Source organism: Pongo pygmaeus, chromosome 18, assembly GCF_028885625.2.
Source record: "Pongo pygmaeus isolate AG05252 chromosome 18, NHGRI_mPonPyg2-v2.0_pri, whole genome shotgun sequence".
In the NCBI taxonomy this organism is placed as follows: Eukaryota; Metazoa; Chordata; class Mammalia; order Primates; family Hominidae; genus Pongo; species Pongo pygmaeus.
Genome location: NC_072391.2, coordinates 78,564,008 through 78,583,821, shown reverse-complemented (window position 1 = coordinate 78,583,821; position 19,814 = coordinate 78,564,008). Strand labels below are relative to the sequence as shown.

Genomic DNA, 19,814 nt, shown 5'->3' with positions numbered 1-19,814 from the left:
ATTCTACACCTTTTATTGCATGTTCCTTGCCTTTAATTTATTTTTTTAATGTTTAAATCCATCCTTATGTTTTCTGAAATATGTCAGACCTCTTCTTTAACCAGTAAGTTTTGAAACTAATTAATACTTTAATACATTTAGCTTTTAAAAATGTCTTTCTTGAGGTATAATGCACAGTAAAGTGCACTAATCTTAAGTGCACGGCTGAATGAATGTTTTCATGTGAAATGGAAGCATTTCACACGTGTGAAATCCCCAGCCACATCAAAATATAGAACATTTCCAGCAACCCAGAGGCTCCCTAAGGCCTGTTTCCAGTCGGTGCTACCCAAAAGAAACTGGCTGGGCGCGGTGGCTCACGTCTGTAATCCCAACACTTTGGGAGGCCGAGGCAGGCGGATCACAAGGTCAGGAGTTCAAGACCAGCCTGGCCAACATGGTGAAACACCGTCTGTACTAAAAATACAAAAAAAAAAAAAAAAAAAAAAATTAGCCAGGCTGGTGGAGGGTGCCTGTAATCCAAGCAACTCGGGAGGCTGAGGTAGGAGAATCACTTGAAAGCAGAAGCCGGAAGGCAGAGGTTGCAGTGAGCCAAGATCACACCACTTCACTCCAGCCTGGGCAACGAGAATGAAACTCTTGTCTCAAAAGAAAAAAAAAAAAAAAAAGAAAAGAAACCACTGTTATGGCTTCTATCACTATTGATTTGTTTTTCCTGTTCTTGAACTTTTGCATTTGGTTTCTTTCACTCAATTTGATATCTTCAAAATTCTTTCGTTTTGTTGCTTGTGGCAATAGTTAGTTCTTTATTGCTGTGAGTATACCATTGTGTGACTACTCCACAATATATTTGTCCATTTTCCTATCGATGGATAGATAATTATTTCCATTTCAGGGCTATTCTAATAAAACTGTTATGAACATTTAAAATATGTGGTTGGCACTTTGGGAGGCCGAGGTGGGCACATCACTTGAGGCCAGGAGTTTGAGACCAGGCTGGCCAACATAGCGTCTCTCCTAAAAATACAAAAATTAGCCATATGTGGTGGCGGGCACCTGTAATCCCAGCTACTCGGAAGGCTGAGGCAGGAAAATCCTTTGAACCCGGGAGGCGGAGGTTGCAATGAGCCGAGATCGCACCACTGCACTCCAGCCTGGGCAACAGAGCGAGACTCCATCTCAAATAAATAAATAAATCTCCAATAAATAAATAAAATAAAAATACATGGTTGAATTTATGCACTTTTTTCCACAGAAGGATATGGCCAAGAGTTTAGCTGCTGGGTTGTAGGGTTGGCACATATGTTCAGCTTGAGCTGCCAGTTTTCCAAAGTGGTTGTACCAAATTATACTCCCACAGTAATGTCTGAGAGTTCCAGTAGCTTCACATGCTCCAGTAATTGGTGGTATCAGTCTTTTAATTATGCCTGTCCTGGTGGTTGTGTAGGTGTCCTGGTAGGTGTCTTATTTTAATTCGTATTTCTCTAATGAATAATGATGTTGAGCACCTTTCTGTATGCAATTTGATCACTTGGTGATTTTTTGGGGTTAGGTGATTACTGAAGTTTTCTCTCATTTTTAACTGTTGGTTTTTTTTTTTTTTTTTTTTGAGATGGAGTTTCGCTCTTGTTTTCTAGGCTAGAGTGCAATGGTGCAATTTCAGCCCACCACAACCTCGGCTCACTGCAGCCTCCACCTCCGGGTTCAAGCGATTCTCCTGCCTCAGCCTCCCGAGTAGCTGGGATTACAGGCGTGCACCACCACGCCCGGCTAATTTTGTATTTTTAGTAGAGACAGAGTTTCACCATGTTGGTCAGGCTGGTCTCAAACTCCCAACCTGAGGTGATCTGCCCGCCTCAGCCTCCCAAAGTGCTGGGATTACAGGCATGAGCCACCGCGCCCAGCCAACAGTTGGATTTTTAAATTAACATTGAGGTGTTCTTTATTATATATATATAATAATATATAAATAAAGACAGATTTCTTCTCCCAGTCTGTGGTTTGCCTTTCTACCCTGTAAATGGTATCTTTGATGAACAGATATTCTTAGTTTTCATGAAGTTCAATGTATCAATATTTTCTTTTATGGCTGGTGCTTTTCATAATCTGTTCAAGAAATCTCGGCAATCATGAGATTCTCCTGTGCTTTCTTCTAGAAGCTTTTTTGTTTTCCTTTTCACAATTAGGTCTATGATCCACCTCAAATACATGCATTTTCTTGAATCCAGCTCAAAATCTATCTTTTTTCAGAGACTCATAGACCTAAATGTAAATTCACACATGCTTTTAATCACTCATTCATTAAAAAAAAAAAAAAATTAAGCACTACCATATGCCAGGCACTTAGGGGAAACCAAAAGCAATAAGAATCAACATTTAATTTAAGAAACATATTGGCTAGCAGGGGAGGGAGTGAGACTTACACGTGAACAATATCTAAAAAGTAGTCATTTAGTTGGAAAACCTGATGTGCCCTGATCATTCAAACATGCTACGTGGAGTCACCTCCTTTATAACATAGGCAGGTGGAATCCATTCTCTAAACACCAGTGATCATGTCTTCAACACCCTTTACTAGTACCCCTTTACTCCGGTGAAAGTCCAGGTCTTTGTGCCTGGTGCTTGAGGTGTCCACCATCTGGCCCCTCCCTCCTTCCTCAACCTCATTTTCTGAATGCTTATTATCCTTCATGCAAACCCTCCACACAGACTCATCTGAATTCCTGAACAGAGTCAGCTGATTCATCCGGCCAGTTCTTTGTCTCTGCTTTTCCCTCCTGCCTGAACTTCTCTCCTATGACTTTGATGCCTGAAAAACCTCTTGCCTCTACTGCATTACCTCTGTGAAGCCTCTTCCGGCTTGCTTGCGCATTGAAATCTACCTCAGGAGGCAGACTGCAAGGTGGAAATCCAGCTTCTATCACTTTCCAGCTCTGCAACCCCGGGCATGTTACTTAAGCTGCCCAAGCCTCAGGTTCCTCATTGGGAATAATTGCAATTCCTGCTCTATGTGGTTTTGCACAGAATGAACAAGTGTGGCCAGGTGTGGTGGCTCACGCCTGTAGTCCTTGCACTTTGGGAGGCTGAGGCAGGCAGATCACCTGAGGTCAGGAGTTTGAAACTGGCCTGGCCAATGTGGTGAAACCCCGTCTCTACTAAAAATACACAAATTAGCTGGGCATGGTGGCAGGTGCCTGTAATCACAGCTACTCGGGAGGCTGAGGCAGGAGAATCGCTTGAACCCAGGAGGCAGAGGTTGCAGTGAGCCAAGATTGCGCCACTGCACTCCAGCCTGGACGACAGAGCGAGACGCTGTCAAAAAAAAAAAAAAAGTGAACAAGTTTATCCAGATACAGTTGGGTAGCGCAGCGTCTGGCACATAGTAAATTCTCAGTAAGTGTTAGTCTAAAAAAAAATAGTCACACCCATCACACTAATGACATTTATTTGTTAACATTTTGGTCCTTACACCAGACTGGAAGTTTCTTTCTTTTTTCTTTTTTTTTTTTTTTTAACATTTACTTATTATTTGTTTGTTTTTTAAATTCAAGATAGGATCTCACCATTTTGCCCAGGCTAGACTCCTGGGCTCAAACAATCCTCCCACCTCAGCCTGGGAGTTTCTTGAAATCAGAGCTCTTTTTCTTAATTCTTCTGTGATTCTAGTGCCCCTTTGTGAAGTCTTTATTCAGTGCAATTCCCTGTGCAGGGAGCTTTTGTTTATTACCCTCAATGAATCCTTGCAACCGCCTGCAAGATAAGAATTAGGGTCTCCATGTTATGGTTTAAAAGATGGAGGCTTGCTTGGTATGGTGGTTCACACCTGTAATCCCAGCACTTTGGGAGGCTGAGGTGAGCAGATCACCTGAGGTCAGGAGTTCAAGACTAGCCTGGCTAACACGGTGAAACCCCATCTCTACTAAAATACAAAAATTAGCCAGGTGTGGTGGTGCATGCCTGTAATCCCAGCTACTTGGGAGGCTGAGGCAGAAATGCTTGAACCCAGGAGGTAGAGGTTGCAATGAGCCGAAATGACACCACTGCACTGCAGCCTGAGTGACAGAGTGAGATTCTGTCTCAAAAACAAAAAGACAGAGGCTCAGAGAGGTGAACCCCTATCCTATGCTAATGTCAACCAATTCATGGTATAGCCAGGGTTTTGAATCTTTGCTTCATTGCAGAGTGTATGAGCCATTCATCATATATCACTGCCTCTCTGTGCATCCCCAGCACCTACACAGTGAACTCGGAAATATTTGATGAATGGAATTGAATTTGATGAGCCCAGAGTCCACCCAGTGTTTCAAACTGTATCATGGGTTCATTTGAGCTGCTAAAGGTCTCAATGTGACCCTCAAAGCCTAATCAATCCAAGACTGAGAACCTCTGGCAAAGCAGATAGCATCTAGCGCAGCTGACTGTGTTTTCCACTTTTCCCTCTTGGGAAACAGTGGTTTCAACATCATTAATTTGTACTTTGCGACTTCAAGGTGTGCTCTTTAATTGACACAATGCTGCCTTTCCAGAGGAACAGGTTGTCACTTTTCACAAAATTTGTCCTATTTAATGGAACTTTGTCTGGTGTCTAATTACCTACTGTTTCTTCTCTTGCTTTATGACAGTTCTAAGCTTTTAAAATTGTGTGCGAAGAGTCTTGGGAAGACCCTTTTCACTTCTGGAAGCTTGGCCTCCCTAGCTCAATTGTAAATGTCTTGAGAGCAGGGACCACATTGTAACCATCTGACTCAGGCAGGGATGAAATAAGTCTTTGCCACATTCATTATCTGTGTACTTGTTTCATGCTGGACACTGGGCTGGGTCTTGGGAAGGAGAAAGGAGGAATCTGAGATCTTGTCCTCTAGGAGCCTCCAATCCAACAGGACAGAAGACTGAAACACAAAAGTCTGACTTGGAAAAATGGCGTGTGTGGTGGGGAGTGTGGCTGAGAGCTACGCTAGGCTACAACCATTCTCAAAAGCATCACTTGTACTTAAAGATTGGTGGGAAATTCTTTGATATGAAAACAAGCGTGGGTCTAATACGGAGTACACTGCACCCCTGCATGCATTTTAAGGTAAAACACAGATTCGAAGATGCTATATTAGATAGACTCTTCCCTCCATTTCCCTCGTAGGTGACTTCCCTTAGGAATATTTTGGTGGGTGATATTAACAGACCTTGCCATTGGCATCAGATAGAATTAGATTTTCAGTTCAAAGTCTGCACTGTCACTTCCCAGCTGTATTGTGTGACTTTGAGCAAGTGGCCTGGGTTCTCTGAGCCTCAGTTTATTCATGATTTTTGTGAGAATAAGTTTTCTTTTTTAAATTTTAATTTTAGAGATGGGGTCTCACTGTGTTGCCCAGACTGATCTTGAACTCCTGTCCTCAAGCAGTTCTCCCACCTAAGCCTCCCAAAATACTGGGATTACAGGGGCATGCCACTGTACCCCGCCAGGATAAGTGTCTCATATAAAGCTTTGGTCACACACATGATAGCTTTCATACTTACTGTGAGGAAATGAATGTTTACAGAGTGCGTGGGTGGATGGATGGATGGATGGATGGATGGAGTTGGGAACAAGACAGTCTGTTGCCACATAACAAAAAAAGGCATATATTCCCTTTATCATTAATTCTTTGCAATTCTATAGTATTTTATACCCTCAAAGTACTTTTATATTTACACAAAAAATAAAGAAATTAGAAGTATCCCTATTTCACCTGTGAGAAAAATAGAGGCCCCGAGAAATGCCCACGATCTTATAAAAATTGAGATTAGTCCACTTGAGATTTGGACCAGCACCTGGTTTGGCATCTTTAACATAATTGGTTAGTCTGGGGGTAGGAACAAGGAGAAGGTACACACCTTTCACACGACTGCCTTTCCTTTCTGAGCTGTGTGCGGCCTGTGAATTTCAGCCATATATCACCGGTCACAGAATTACCGAATCCTCAGAGCTGGGGCAGTGCAGAAGTGCTTCACTTCCCTATTGAGAATCTGAGGCAAGCTGTGGATTCTACTGTCCTTGAGAACACATGTGCACACAGAAAGTCACATGCAGTTTCAAAAAGCCAATGGAGCACCCTGAAGCCCCTCCACCACACCTCCTCAGGTACTCATGACCCCTCTACAGTGAACAAACTGAGACCAACCAACCCCAGAAACCACAAACTCACTTTACCTCCAGGCACACTGGTGGAAACAGTAACACCCAACATCACAGACTCTGGCAACTTCAGCCAGGGACAAGTCACTATCTCAAGATTGCAATCATTTTAATTCTAAAACATTTATCCTTCAGTAACTATTCAAAGTCAAACCATTGATTTCCCTCCCAGACTTTCGCAAGTCTTGGTGGAGATGAGAATTGAGGTTATCTGTGTTTTAGAGATCAAAATTGCCAGTGTGTTAATGGAATGGGGTGGAGCCCAGTGAACAGGATAATCCATAGGTTACTCAACAATCGATTGACTTCACAACAGGCCATGGCTTCATCGCCATGAAAGCCAAGATTGGCCACCGTAGATAAAGAACCAGATTTGCAGCTGAATGAGGCTTGGGGAGGCTATTCAGTTCACACGTTAATTCCACAACACGTGTACTGAGTACCTGCCATGTGCCAGACACTGTTCCAGATGCTTAGAAAACATCTGAGACTAAAACATGGAAACTCATTGCCCCACGAAACTTACATCCTAGTGAGAAAGGTGGACAAATACCAACAAACATAGTAAGGAAATTATACAATATATTAAACGACAAAAAGCTATGGGAAAGAAGAAAACAAGTAGGGTAAGGGAATGGGGAGTGTGTGTGATGGAGGGGCAAGCTGTGATGTTAAATTAGGGTCAGGGAATCCTCACTGAAGAGGAGATTCGAACAAACTCGATGGAAGGGAAAACACACATTCCTGAAAGGACTGAGCCAAGAGGCTGCCAACAACGATGCTAAACAGTTAAAATTCATTCATGCACTCAACAAATATTTATTGAGTGCATTAAGAGCTGGGTGCTTGTGGTCATCTAAGTAGTGGACCCCAAAGATACCCAGGTCCTAATCCCTGGAACCTGTGAATGTTGCTTTATATGGCAAAAGGGACTTTGCAGATGTAGTCAAGGTAAGGATCTTGATATGGGAAGAGTCTCCTGGATTATCTGGGTGTGGCCATGGAAGCAGAGGAGAGAGAGTGAAGGAATGGGGCCACAAGCTAAAAACTGAGGCAGCTGGAAAAGTCAAGGAAATGGATTCACCTATAGAGGCTCCAGAAGAAATAGCCCTGCTAAGACCTGGGTTTTCATCCTTGTGAGACTCATTTTGGATTTCTGACCCCCGGAAGTGTAAGAAAATCAATTGATGTTGTTTTAAGGCATTACCAAGTTTGCAGTAATTTTTTTGCATCAACAGGAAACTTGTGTTCATGTGTGAAGCACTGAAGCATAGTGCTCAAGCCAGCATGAGTTGTCAATAGACTTTAGCAGTTATTGGTGTTGTAATTATTATAATAAACAAGCTCAATTCCTGCCCTTACCTAGAGAGGATGCACAAACAACATGGACATCACTGTCCCTCTTACACTAATTCCAATGTTAATGCAAATAACCCTGAACTAGACCACGGCTTCTTGCTTTCCCCAACCAAATGGCAGACTGAAGACAAAGTTACAACGCCAAGATGACCTTCAGGCAATCCAGTCCTTCCACCAGTCCCAAAGCCACCCCCCAGCTTTCCCACTTACTCCAGGACGTCAGTCCCCTTCAGTCCTCCTGGGACACAGTGGATATACACACCTAAAGAAAATACTGGTTAATCCCACTAGGACGTGTGACTCTGAATGGAGCACAGATATGCTGGACTAACCTGAACCTCACCAGGACCCCGCGATGAAGACAGAGGAAGTCATTTAAATCTCCACTGCAGAAAGAGCCGTGGGACCCACTGCTGACAGGCATCCATCTGGGTTTCCTGGTCTTGAACTAAGCCTTGCTGGGGCCAGCAGAGAGCTGCCCTACAACTGCTTCTCTTGGAATGAAGGAAAAATCTAGGAAATGTTGGAGGGAAAGGGGCAACTTTTTTTTTTGCCCTATCTGGAAGGTGTATCAACCCCAAATGGTGACTTTTTTGTTGGCACAACTAGATACCCATGTATAAAAGAACAAAGTTGGACCCCTGCCTCACACTGCATACAAAGATTAACTCAAAATGAATTGTAGACATAAATGTAAGTGCCAAAATGGTAAAATTATGTGAAGAAAACATAGGAGTAATTCTTTATGACCGTTTCCTAGATGCGACACCAGAAGTGCAAGTGATCAAAGAAAAATTAGATAAATTGCACTTCATCAAAACTTAAAAACTGGCCAGGCGCGGTGGCTCACGCCTGTAATCCCAGCACTTTGGGAGGCTGAGGCAGACGGATCACCTGAGGTCAGGAGTTCGAGACCAGCCTGACCAACATGGAGAAACCCCATCTCTACTAAAAATACAAAATTAGCCAGGCGTGGTGGTACGTGCCTGTAATCCTAGCTACTTGGGAGGCTGAGGCAGGAGAATCGCTTGAACCTGGGAGGTGGAGGTTGCAGTGAGCTGAGATCATTGCGCCATTGCACTCCAGCCTGGGCAACAAGAGCAAAACTCTGTCTCAAAAAAAAAAAAAAAAGACTTAAAAACTTTTGTACTTCAGGGAGCATCATCAAGAAAGTGAAAAGACTAGCTACAGAACGGGAGAAGATATTTGAAAATCATATGTTTGATAGAAGGTTTACATCTATCAGATATAAAGAACTCTTGCAACTCAACAATACAATGACAAGCACCCCAATTAAAAAAGGATTTGAGGCCGGGTGCAGTGGCTCACGCCTGTAATCCCAACACTTTGGGAGGGTGAGGCGGATGGATCACTTGAGGTCAGGAGTTCAAGACCAGCCTGGGCAACATGGCGAAATTTCTACTAAAATATAAAAATTAGCCAGGTGTGGTGGTGCATACCTGTAGTCCCAGCTACTCAGGAGGCTGAGGGAGGAGAATCACTTGAACCCAGGAGGTGGAGGTTGCAGTGAGCTGAGATTGCGCCACTGCACTACAGCCTGAGGGACAAAGCGAGATTCCATCTCAAAAAAAAAAAAAAAAAAAAAAAGGATTTGAGTAGACATTTCTCCAAAGAAGATATACAAATGGCCAATAAACACATGCAAAGAGGCTCAACGTCATTAGTCATGAGGGAAGAGCAAATCAAAACCACAGTGAGATGCCACTCCAGTCCCACTACGCTGGCTAAACTAGGAAAAGCAGACAATGCCAAATGTTAGGGAGAATGTGGACATATTGAACTCTCATACATTGCTGGTGGGATTGTAAAAATGCCACAACCACTTTGCAAAACAGTTAGGCAGTTCCTCAAAGTGTTAAAAATACAGTCATCATGTGACCCAGCAATTCCACTCCTGGGCATACACTTAAGAGAATAAAAACATGTCCACACAACAACTTGTACATAAATGTTCATAGCAGCACTATTTGTGACAGCCAAAAAGAAGAAACAGCCGGGCACGGTGGCTCACACCTGTATTCCCAGCACTTTGGGAGGCTGAGATGGGAGGATCGCTTGAGCCCAGGTGTTTGAGACCACCCTGGGCAACATAGTGAGACCCTGTCTCTACCAAAATAAAAAAAATTGGCCAGACATGGTGGGTGCCTGTAGTCCCAGCTACTTCGGAGGCTGAGGCAGGAGTATTCCAACAGCCCGGGGAGAGGAGGTTGCAGTGAGCCAAGATTGTGCCTCCGCACTCCAGCCTGGGTGACAGAGTGAGACCCTGTCTCAAAAAAAAAAAAAAAAAAAAAGAAAAGAAGAAACAACCTAAATGCTTACCAACTGATAAATGGATAAGCAAACTGTGGTATATTTGTGCAATGAATGTTATTCAGCAGTACAAAGAAGTCGCAATTTGTGCAACAACATAGATGAAACTGCAAACAGAATTAGTGAAAGGAGGGTCACAAAAACCCCATATATTACATAATTCCATTTATATGAAATGTCCGGAATAAGCAAATCCACAGACACAGAAGGTAGATTTGTGGTTGCCTAGGACTGGGGGGTGCAGAATGAGGAGTAATTCTAATGAGTACAGGGGTTTTTTTGGAGTGATAAAAATGTTCTAAAATTAGGTAGTAGTGATGGTTACACAACTCTCAATATACTAAACTAAAATCATTATATATGTATGCCCGGCTGGTCTCGAACTCCTGGGCTCAAGCAATACTCCCAGCTTGGCCTCCCAAAGTGCTGGGATTACAGATATGAGCCACCACGCCCAGCTGAGTTGTACATTTTAAGTGGGTGAGTTTTTTGGTGTGTGACTTAGATCTCAAAAAAGCTACACATATATATATTTTTTAAAATATGTATTATATATTTTAAAAATACATATTTTACATATATATTAAAAATATATATGTATATTTTAATGAATGTCAGTCCTTGATTGTCCTTGAAGCCACCTTTGGAGAATTCTCTTTAGTTAATGCCAGTTTCATTTCTGACCTGAGTGCAGATAAAGTGGGGGTCCGCTTGAAGGTGTCTTTTGCTGTGGCCCCCGCCTTCTGCCCAGCAGTTCAGGTTTTCCAGATTCCCATATGCTTCCCTGACTCCAGGGCTAGGCACACACCCCTTTTTAAATCTGGATCACCTGTTTCACCTTGCCAACTGCTACCATCCTTCCCCTTGCCGCCGTCCCTGGCTAAGGTTGCAGAGGGTACACCCACTTTTCACCTCCATTCCATTGTATTGTGTTGGTTTTTCACAAAGCCATAAACTCCCTGAGGACAGTGAGGCACTGGTTTTTTCCAGCACTATATGCGAGCACAGTCTTGATTATCACTGAATGAGTGAATGAATGTGTGAATGTATGCCTGAAAAAGAATATGTATTTGTGGCCAGGCCCGGTGGCTCACGCCTGTAATCCCAGGACTTTGGGAGGCAAAGGCAGGTGGATCACCTGAGGTCAGGAGTTCGGGACCAGCCTGGCCAACATGGTGAAACTCCATCTCTACTAAAAATACAAAAAAATTAGCTGGGCATGGTGGCGCATGCCTGTAGTCCCAGCAATTTGGTAGGCTGAGGCAGGAGAATTGCTTGAACCCAGGAGGCGGAGGTTGCAGTGAGCCGAGATCATGCCACTGCACTCCAGCCTGGGTGACAAAGCAAGACTCCATCTCAAAAACCAACCAACCAAACAAAAACCATGCATTTGTATGGAGTGGAAGAGTATGGAGAAGTGGAAAGACTAGGGAAAAGGAAGGAAGGAGAATTTGAACTAAAATGATATTACCATGTACCCATGTTTTTTCAGTTTCCTCAGAAATGTGTTTTCTCAGCCCTAACACCATTTTGACCATTTGACCCTCAAATATCCAAGATTGTCTTCTCGGTTTCGGTCTTATGAATCAAGCCAAACCTTTGGCCTTTCAAGAAAACACCCATTACCTTGTTTTTCTACTCTTTGGCTCAGAAATTTTGAATGGGGAATCTAGCTGAAGATAATAACAGTAACAGTCACCCAAATACAGGGTAGGGGATGAACTCTAGAATTTTATGCAGGACGTTACTTATCAGGGCCTTATCTATAATAGTCAAAAATTGGAAATAACCTAAATGTCCAACAGTAGGGTGGTCTACATTACTTCATGCCCCCAAGAAGGAATAATATGCACCATTAAGAGAATTTAATGACCTGGGAAAATGCTTGCATCATATGTGAAGTGAAAAAGAGTAGATTATAAACTGGTGATCAATAATATGTAAACGCTGCCCACACACACACACTCAAAAACACCTGGAGAAAAACATTTCAAAATGATTTCAGTGGTTTCCTTTTGGTAATGTAACTGTGGTATCCTTCTCATATATTTCTTTAACTTATCCAGGTGTTCTACAATGAATAGATAAGACTTAACACAGGAAAAAAACAAAAAACAAAAAGCCCTAAGCCTGACTCTTTCCACTGCTCTTTCTTGGGAAATTCTCTCTGCACCTGCTTTGTTCAGGCAACCACATCTGTCTCCAAATCCTTGCCCTGCACTCCCAGCCTGGCAGGACCAGCCCCTTGCCGGTTCCCTCTGGCCACTCAGGCAGGTCCTCAAGTCCCAGCCCTCCAGGAAGCCTTTATTTTTCTTTTTTTTTTTTTTGTTTGAGACGTTGTCTCACTCTGTCGCCCAGCCTGGAGTGCAGTGGCGCGATCTCGGCTCGCTGCAAGTTCTGCCTCCCGGGTTCACGCCATTCTCCTGCCTCAGCCTCCCAAGTAGCTGAGATTACAGGCACCCGCCACCATGCCCGGCTAATTTTTTGTATTTTTAGTAGAGACGGGGTTTCACCGTGTTAGCCAGGATGGTCTCGATCTCCTGACCTCAAGTGATCCGCCCGCCTCGGCCTCCCAAAGTGCTGGGATTACAGGCATGAGCCACCGCGCCTGGCCTTGGGAAAGCTTTTCTTAATTATGAGAAAGAAACTGTCCTCTTCCCCACCCTGGCTGAATACAGTGCCGCCACATCTCTGTTTGCTGGTTGTGTCCAAGAAAATCTGCCTCTTAGCTGGGGCTGGACCTCAAAGGATGCTATTTGATGTGGCACAGGAGCTGGGGCAGTCGGTGCTGTGTTTTTCTGTGCAGGGTCTCTGACTCTAAACTCCCAGGAAGAAGTTCAAATGTTGAGGCCACACATCTCATCACTGTTGGATGTTGAGAACGGTGGTGATGACTTTTTGGTCTGCATGTCCTGATTTGTCATGAGAAAGACATCTCCTGGCCATTTAAAAACCACCCAAACAGTCTTTAAACAGTTTTTAAGAAGCCATCAAAGGTGTTTATACTTAACCTGGACCAGCAACCTTCTTAAAGGAATCAGGCTGAACTTTGGTCAGGAGGAAGTGTTTGAGCAAATATTGTAGATGTCGCGCCAACACACTTAGATTTTTCATGAGTTGATTGCCCAAGTGTCTATCCAGCTTATTCCTGAATTGGGATTAAATTAGAGAAAGCTTTGGTGGAAAAAGTTAGTGGGTCAGCAAACATTTGGGTTTCTTAGCGTGTTCCTGATGCTTGTAGCATAGAGCACTTGAGAAATGCTGTGGCTTTATCAAAGCAATAAACAAATCCTGCAGAACTTCCTGGTCATATACTCCACCCACATGAAACATAACAAGGAAGGCTCAGAGGGTAAGATGGAGTGTCTTATGGGTCCTTCAAGAATGGAGCATGCATCATAGCTCTTGTGGAGTTTTGAGCTAATTACCCTGGCCTGTGTATGAAATGTGTCAGAATTAAGGACCCAGATAAACTGAATATCTTGGCATCAACTTTGGTGTTTTTGAAACTGAGAAAGAAAGATATGCCGTGCCAGCCTCCCTCATCAGTCTGGTATTCTACCTGTCATCTTCAACAAGATAAACAAACCACGGACATATTTTTCTTCCCCGCAGAACTGCACCCTTTTTCATGACTAGTTCTGGGTACTGTTAGGCAATAGGAATCGAGTAGAGTGGAGGTGGGGAAGCATTTTTTAATTCTACCCTCTTCTCAAATATTTAAAGTAGAAGAATGAGTGGGTGAGGGCCTGTCACATTTTTCAATTCTTTTCCATTCCTGCTACCCAAACGTAGCCCTTAATCGTGCTTTTCTTAGGCCACTAGAGTTTGGCATTTCCCTTATGTCTATTTTATTTTATTTTGTTTTGTTTTATTTTGAGACAGAGTCTCACTCTGTCACCCAGGCTGGAGTGCAGTGGCGTGATCTCAGCTCACTGCAACCTCCACCCCCTGGGTTCATGTGATTCTCCTGCCTCAGCCTCCTGAGTAGCTGGGTTTACAGGAGCCCACCACCACACCTGGCTAATTTTTGTATTTTTAGTAGAGATGAGGTTTCACCATGTTGGCCAGACTGGTCTTGAACTCCTGACCTCGTGATCTGCCTGCCTTGGCCTCCCAAAGTGCTGGGATTACAGATGTGGGCCACCACGCCCGGTCCCCCTTCGTCCATTTTATCAAGGCTGGAGGTACTGAGGTTCCCAAAGACGATTCTGAGGAAGAACAGATGGTCTTTGTCCTGCCATTTCCATGGCTTGCATTTTTGTTGAACAGGGTATGTAAGCTTAGGGAAAAAATGAAAATGCTGAGAATGATAGGAGGGGTTTTGAGGGACCAACAGGGAGGAGAAGAGAAAGGGGATGATCAGGGATAGCAGGAGTGAGGAACCTTAGCAGGGAATTGTGTGTGTTGTCATTGGGCTCCATGTGGACTCGCTTCTCCATCTCCCAGGAGCTCTCCAGTAAGACATCCATTTCTTGTTGATGCATTGACCAGTTGAATCTGTTGGGAGAACTGGTGCATTTGTTCATTCAACAAGTATGTATTGAGTGCCTACATTACACGAGGCAGTGTTACAAGTGTTGAGGATAAAGTAGTGAGTCAGACACATCCAATGCCTAATGACTTGGATGAATACCCACCATGACTGGATGAATCTTCAAGGAATTCTGCTGTGTGAGAAAAGCCAATCCCAAAAGGTTAATACTGCATCATCCCATTTACACAACATTTTTGAAATGACACCATTTTATGGTGTCATTCCCAAGGGTTAGGGATGGGAAGTGAGGAGGGCGGGAGGTAGGTTTGGTGATTAAAAAAAAAGTGACATGAGGGATCCTCGTGCTGACATGCTATTTGGTATCTTGCCTGTGATGGTGGATGCAGTCTAGAATTTGTCTAGAACTATACACACATACACACAAATGAGTACAAGTAAAACTGGGAAATCTAAATAAGATTGGTGGATAATATCAATATCCTGGTTGTGATATTATACTATATCATTCTGCAAAATGTTACAAATGGGGGGAAACTGGGTAAAGTCTGCATGAGATCTTTCTGTATAATTTCTCAACACTCCATGTGCATGTACAATTATCTCAATAAAAACTTCAACTGAGAAAAAAAAAAAAAGGCTTGGCTGGCCATGGTGGCTCACGCCTGTAATCCCAGAACTTTGGGAGGCTGAGGTGGTGGCAGATCACCTAAGGTCAGGAGTTCAAGACCAGCCTGGCCAACATGGTGAAATCCCATCTTTACTATCTTTACTAAAAAAAAAAACAAAAAAAAAACCACAAAGATTACCGGGCATGGTGGCATGTGTTTGTAGTCCCAGCTACTGGGGAGGCTGAAGCAGGAGAATAGCTTGAACCTGGGAGACGGTTGTAGTGAGCCGAGATCGCGCCTCTGTACTCCAGCCTGGGCGACAGAGTGAGACTCTGTCTCAAAAAAAAAAAGAGAGAAAAGAAAAAAAAAGACTGGGCAAGGTGGGTCGTGCCTGTAATCCTAGCACTTTGAAAGGCCAAGGCGGGAGGATCACTTGAGCCCCGGAGTTTGAGACCAGCCTGGGCAACATGACGAAACCCTGTCTCTACAAAAAATACAAAACTTAGCTGGGTGTGGTGGCGCATGGCTGTAGTTTCTACTACTCAGGAGGCTGAGTTGGGAGGGTTGCTTAAGCCTGGGAGGTTGAGGCTACAGTGAGTCAAGATTGCACCACTGCATTGTAGCCGGGTGACAGAGGGACACCCTGTCAAAAAGAAAGAAAAGAAAAAACCTAACTCCCTGGCCTCATGGAGCCTACATTTTGGTAGAGGCTAAGTATGGCTTCATGGTGGGTGCAGGACAAAAGCTAAGACCATCCTGGAGGGAGCTATGCCCCTCTGGGGGATTCTATGCGGTGCCACTAGAGAGTCCTTCCCATCCTCCAGACACGTCATGGAATCCCCATTGGTGACTGAATGAAATCCAGATTCAGGAGAGGAAGTAAGTGCAGAATAAGGCTGTGAAGCCCAGCTCCCCCGATCCCATGACCTGGGAATTATCCAGCCTGCCTTTGTTTCTTTAAACCATGCATCAGGCACCCACTTGACTGTAGACTCAGATGCCTATGGGGCTCCTGGTAGTGGTGTAGCATCCCATTTGTCTTGTTCCCAACTTTCTCCATCCCCATCACTACCTGGCTCAGGGGACTTCTACCTCCTTCCACACTGCCTGAAATGCCTGGTTTATCTTGGCAGCACGTACAAGCTTGGAGAAACTCCTTTTATCTACGCACATGGGCACGGCCCACCACTCTAGTTCTCAGCAGCAGGGAAGAACTCCTCAAGCCAGCCCAGGCCCTGGGACTCAATCCTGGGTTTGAGCCCCTCGGCTGTGGCTAGTCAGGTCAATGTCTAGTACCTATTAATCCCCTCTTGCAAAGAAGAGTCCCACAGCAATCTGTTAGTCCCGTCGATTGTACAATGAGGCATTGTGCTGGCTGTGAACCATCAAGCTCTGCAACTATTTTATTGCCTTAGAAGACCTTCAGAGGGAGAAGCCATGTAAAAATAAAGTCTGAGCAGACTTTAAAGTTTTTATTATTTTATATTATGCCATGACTTGCACGGAATGACCACAAAGTGGCATGCCTTCCTGGTCACGTAACGTAACTCATCAGGCCTGGCTAGAAAGTGAGAACTCCCAGATACACAATTTAGTCCACTAGAAAGATGGGAGGGAGCAAAGGAAAGAGAAAGAGACAGAGGAAGGCACAATGATAAATAATTATCTGCCTCTTCTCTAATAGGTTAGTGGCTTATTCTAAAAATGATGATAATGTCATTGAATACAATTTCTGATTCATGGTCAAGGTCTTTATGTTCAAGGAAAGGAGCTTTCTTAGAAGGACTGGATCTAATCAATACATATTTGATGTTCAAATATTTGACTTTCAAACAAAATTTTTACAGCCAAAAGAAAATGAAAGAAATGATACTGACAAGCTCTCTTGCCATGCCCTTGTCAAAGCACCCACAGAAAGAATAAGTGCAAAAGGTAATGAAGGCCCTCCCCTCCATCCAAAGAAACGTATCCATGGAGTTCTGACAGCCGAGCTCCCCTCCCCTACCCAAACCTCAACACTATCAGGTCGGAGGAGCCCCGTGGCAGTTGGAAGCCGGGTCCCTCTGTTCCTCAGAAGCGGCCTGCTTTTTTGTGTCCCAGTCCATGTCTGTAATGAATAATCCATGGAGATCCATGTGCATATCGACATCAACAGAGGCACGGGCCAATTCTGTAAAGCTTTTGGCATCCAGAATGAGCAGAAAAGGCAGCTTTTGGGGATCAGTAGAGACAATGGCTGATAAGATTACTCCTTTGGGGAAACAGAAAAAAACACTTTGTGAAAGTGCAGCCTTCAGTCGGAGGGATGAATTTCTCAGCATGTCTGTCTGCCCTCTTTAAACATGTGTATCTAACCAAAACAGGAGGGAAGTGAGTTTGAGACACTGTAACAGAAGGAAAAGGCCTGGGAACTAGGCATCAGAAAACCTGGTTCTAGGCCGGGTGCGGTGGCTCACGCCTGTAATCCCGCCACTTTGGAAGCAGAGGTGGGCGGATCACTTCAAATCAGGAGTTTGAGACCAGCCTGGCCAACATGGTGAAACCCCGTCTCTACTAAAAATACAAAAATTAGCTGGGTGTGGTAGTGGGTGCTTGTAATCTCAGCTACTCAGTAGACTGAAGCAGGAGAATTACTTGAACCTGGGAGTGGAGGTTGCCGTGAGCCGAGATCGCGCCATTGCATTCCAGCCTGGGTGACGGAGTGAAACATGGTCTCAAAACAAACAAACAAACCAGAAAACCTGGTTCTAGCCTTGGCTGGGCCAGTCCCTTGACCTCTCGGAGCCTCAGTCTCTTCATCTGTAGAGATGGGATAATCTCACCTACACTCCACAGGGTTGCCGAGAGTATCTCCTGCATGATGGATTTTGAAAGCACTCTGTAAATTATTGCAGGCATCGAAGAATGGCATTCGGTTTTTTGTTTGTTTGTTTTGCTTTTTTGAGACAGGGTCTTACTCTGTTGTGCAGGCTAGAGTGCAGTGGCGTGATCACAACTCACTGCAATCTCGATCTCTTGGGCTCAAGCTATCCTCCCACCTCAGCCCTCCAAGTAGCTGGGACTACAGGCACATGACACCATGTCTGGCTAATTTTTGTATTTTTTGTCAGATGGGGTCTCCCTATATTGCCCATGCTGGTCTTGAACTCCTGGGCTCAAGCGATCTGGCCACCTTGACCTCCCAAGTACTGGGATTACAGGCATGAACCACCGCACCTGGCTTGAAGAATGGCATTTCAATGGGCCCAGTTCATCTCTTGCACATGTAGCAGTGCTAGTAAACTCATCCTTCCCCTCTGTAAAATGGAAATACTCTCAATACTCACTCTGAAGGGATAGAGAGTTAAACGAAATAATGCATATCAACTTCCTGCAAATACTCTCAATGTCTCCAGAGGGTCCCAGGTGGAAGAGCAGTTGAGCATCGTTGAAGTCAGAATGGCCTGGATTTAAATCTTACCTCTGAATGTAAGGGGTGTGTGACCTTGGGCAACAAGGTCACTCTCTGAGCATCCCATTGGTAAAATGAAGACAACGATACTCCCTCCTCACAGAGAATGTAAAGGAAGCGTCCACCCCACTGAGTGGGAGAACGACCTGAACAGGAGGCAAGGCCTGTGGTCCCCTGCCTCGGAGATGACAGTGACACAGGGTTGCTGGCCTGGCGTGCCATGCCATGATCAGTAGGAAGACAAGGCTCAGGTGGAAAACCACTCCCTTGTGACCTGAGGGAAGAAGCTGGCAGGCTCAAGTGGGGCAGCCTACCCTCCTTGCAGGTGTGGCAGCCCCATTGCTGGCGTGGCCAGGTGGCATCCCCACCTATGGTTCTAGTTACCCTCCTTAGCCTCCTCAGGGCTGTGGGCAGGGCATTTCTGAAGCATTTCTGAGAATGAAAGAGGGAAAGGATCGTTCAGTCAAGTGGAAACCTAGAAAATAGAGGTGGGCCACAAATACACATTTCCAGGGGCTCCGTGAAACATTTACATGCTTATACATTGTTAAAAATTTGGATCCAGGATCCAGGCCAGGTGCAGTGGCTCACACCTGTAATCCCAGCACTTTGGGAGGCCAAGATGGGAGGATCACTTGAGCCCAGGAGTTTGAGACCAGCCTGGGAAACATAGTGAGACCCTTTCTCTACGAAAAACAAAAAGAATGAGCTAGGCATGGTGGTGTGCCCCTGTAGCTCCAGCTACTTGGTGGGCTGAGGCAGGAGGATCACTTAAGCCCAGGAGTTTGAGGCTGCAGTGAGCTATAATCATGCCACTACACTCCAGCCTGGGCAACAGAGCAAGACTCCATTTCTTAAAAACACTTGTTTTGGATCCAGCCACTGCAATCAATTTTAAAACCAAGATTCTGCATTCTGAGAGAGTTTAGTGTCACTGAGTGGAAAGGAGATGGATTTTGTGCAGTAAAAAACTTAAATTTGTCTAAAGAGGGGGCTGGCTTTTGTCCTCAGCTTCTGGGAGGTCACCTCTATACCCGTGGAATGTCCTGCTTGATACAAGTATCTTTGTATACCTGGGGGCCTTGGGCCACACCAGGCAGTCTACCTTTACAATGGGATTTATGGTGGGGCCTTGGGCCACACCAGGCAGTCTACCTTTACAGTGGGATTTATGGTGGGGCCTTGGGCCACCTGGTATGAGCTTGATCTCCAGGAGGACTGAAGACAAAATAAATGTCAGACACACAGGCGGTCAACGATGTTTACATGACTGAGCCCCAATAAAAACTCTCCATACCGAGTCTCAGGGGAGCTTCCTGGCAGGCAATAATACTCGGTGAGCATTGTCACACATCATTGTCAGGAGAAGTCAGTGCTATCTGTGACTCTACTGGGAGA

The 19,814-nt window shown here is 44.6% G+C and overlaps 1 protein-coding gene across 1 annotated transcript in view; it reads right to left on the bottom strand.

Annotated features, from left to right (window-relative positions):
• Window positions 1–16,422: 16,422 nt before the first annotated feature.
• BCO1 (beta-carotene oxygenase 1) overlaps window positions 16,423–19,814 on the bottom strand; it is a 52,730-nt gene continuing 49,338 nt past the window's right edge. Inside the window, exon 11 of the mRNA XM_054453678.2 lies at window positions 16,423–17,216. Coding sequence (XP_054309653.1) covers window positions 16,987–17,216 — 230 coding nt within the window. The 3' untranslated portion in view covers window positions 16,423–16,986. The remainder of the gene's footprint in view (window positions 17,217–19,814) is intronic.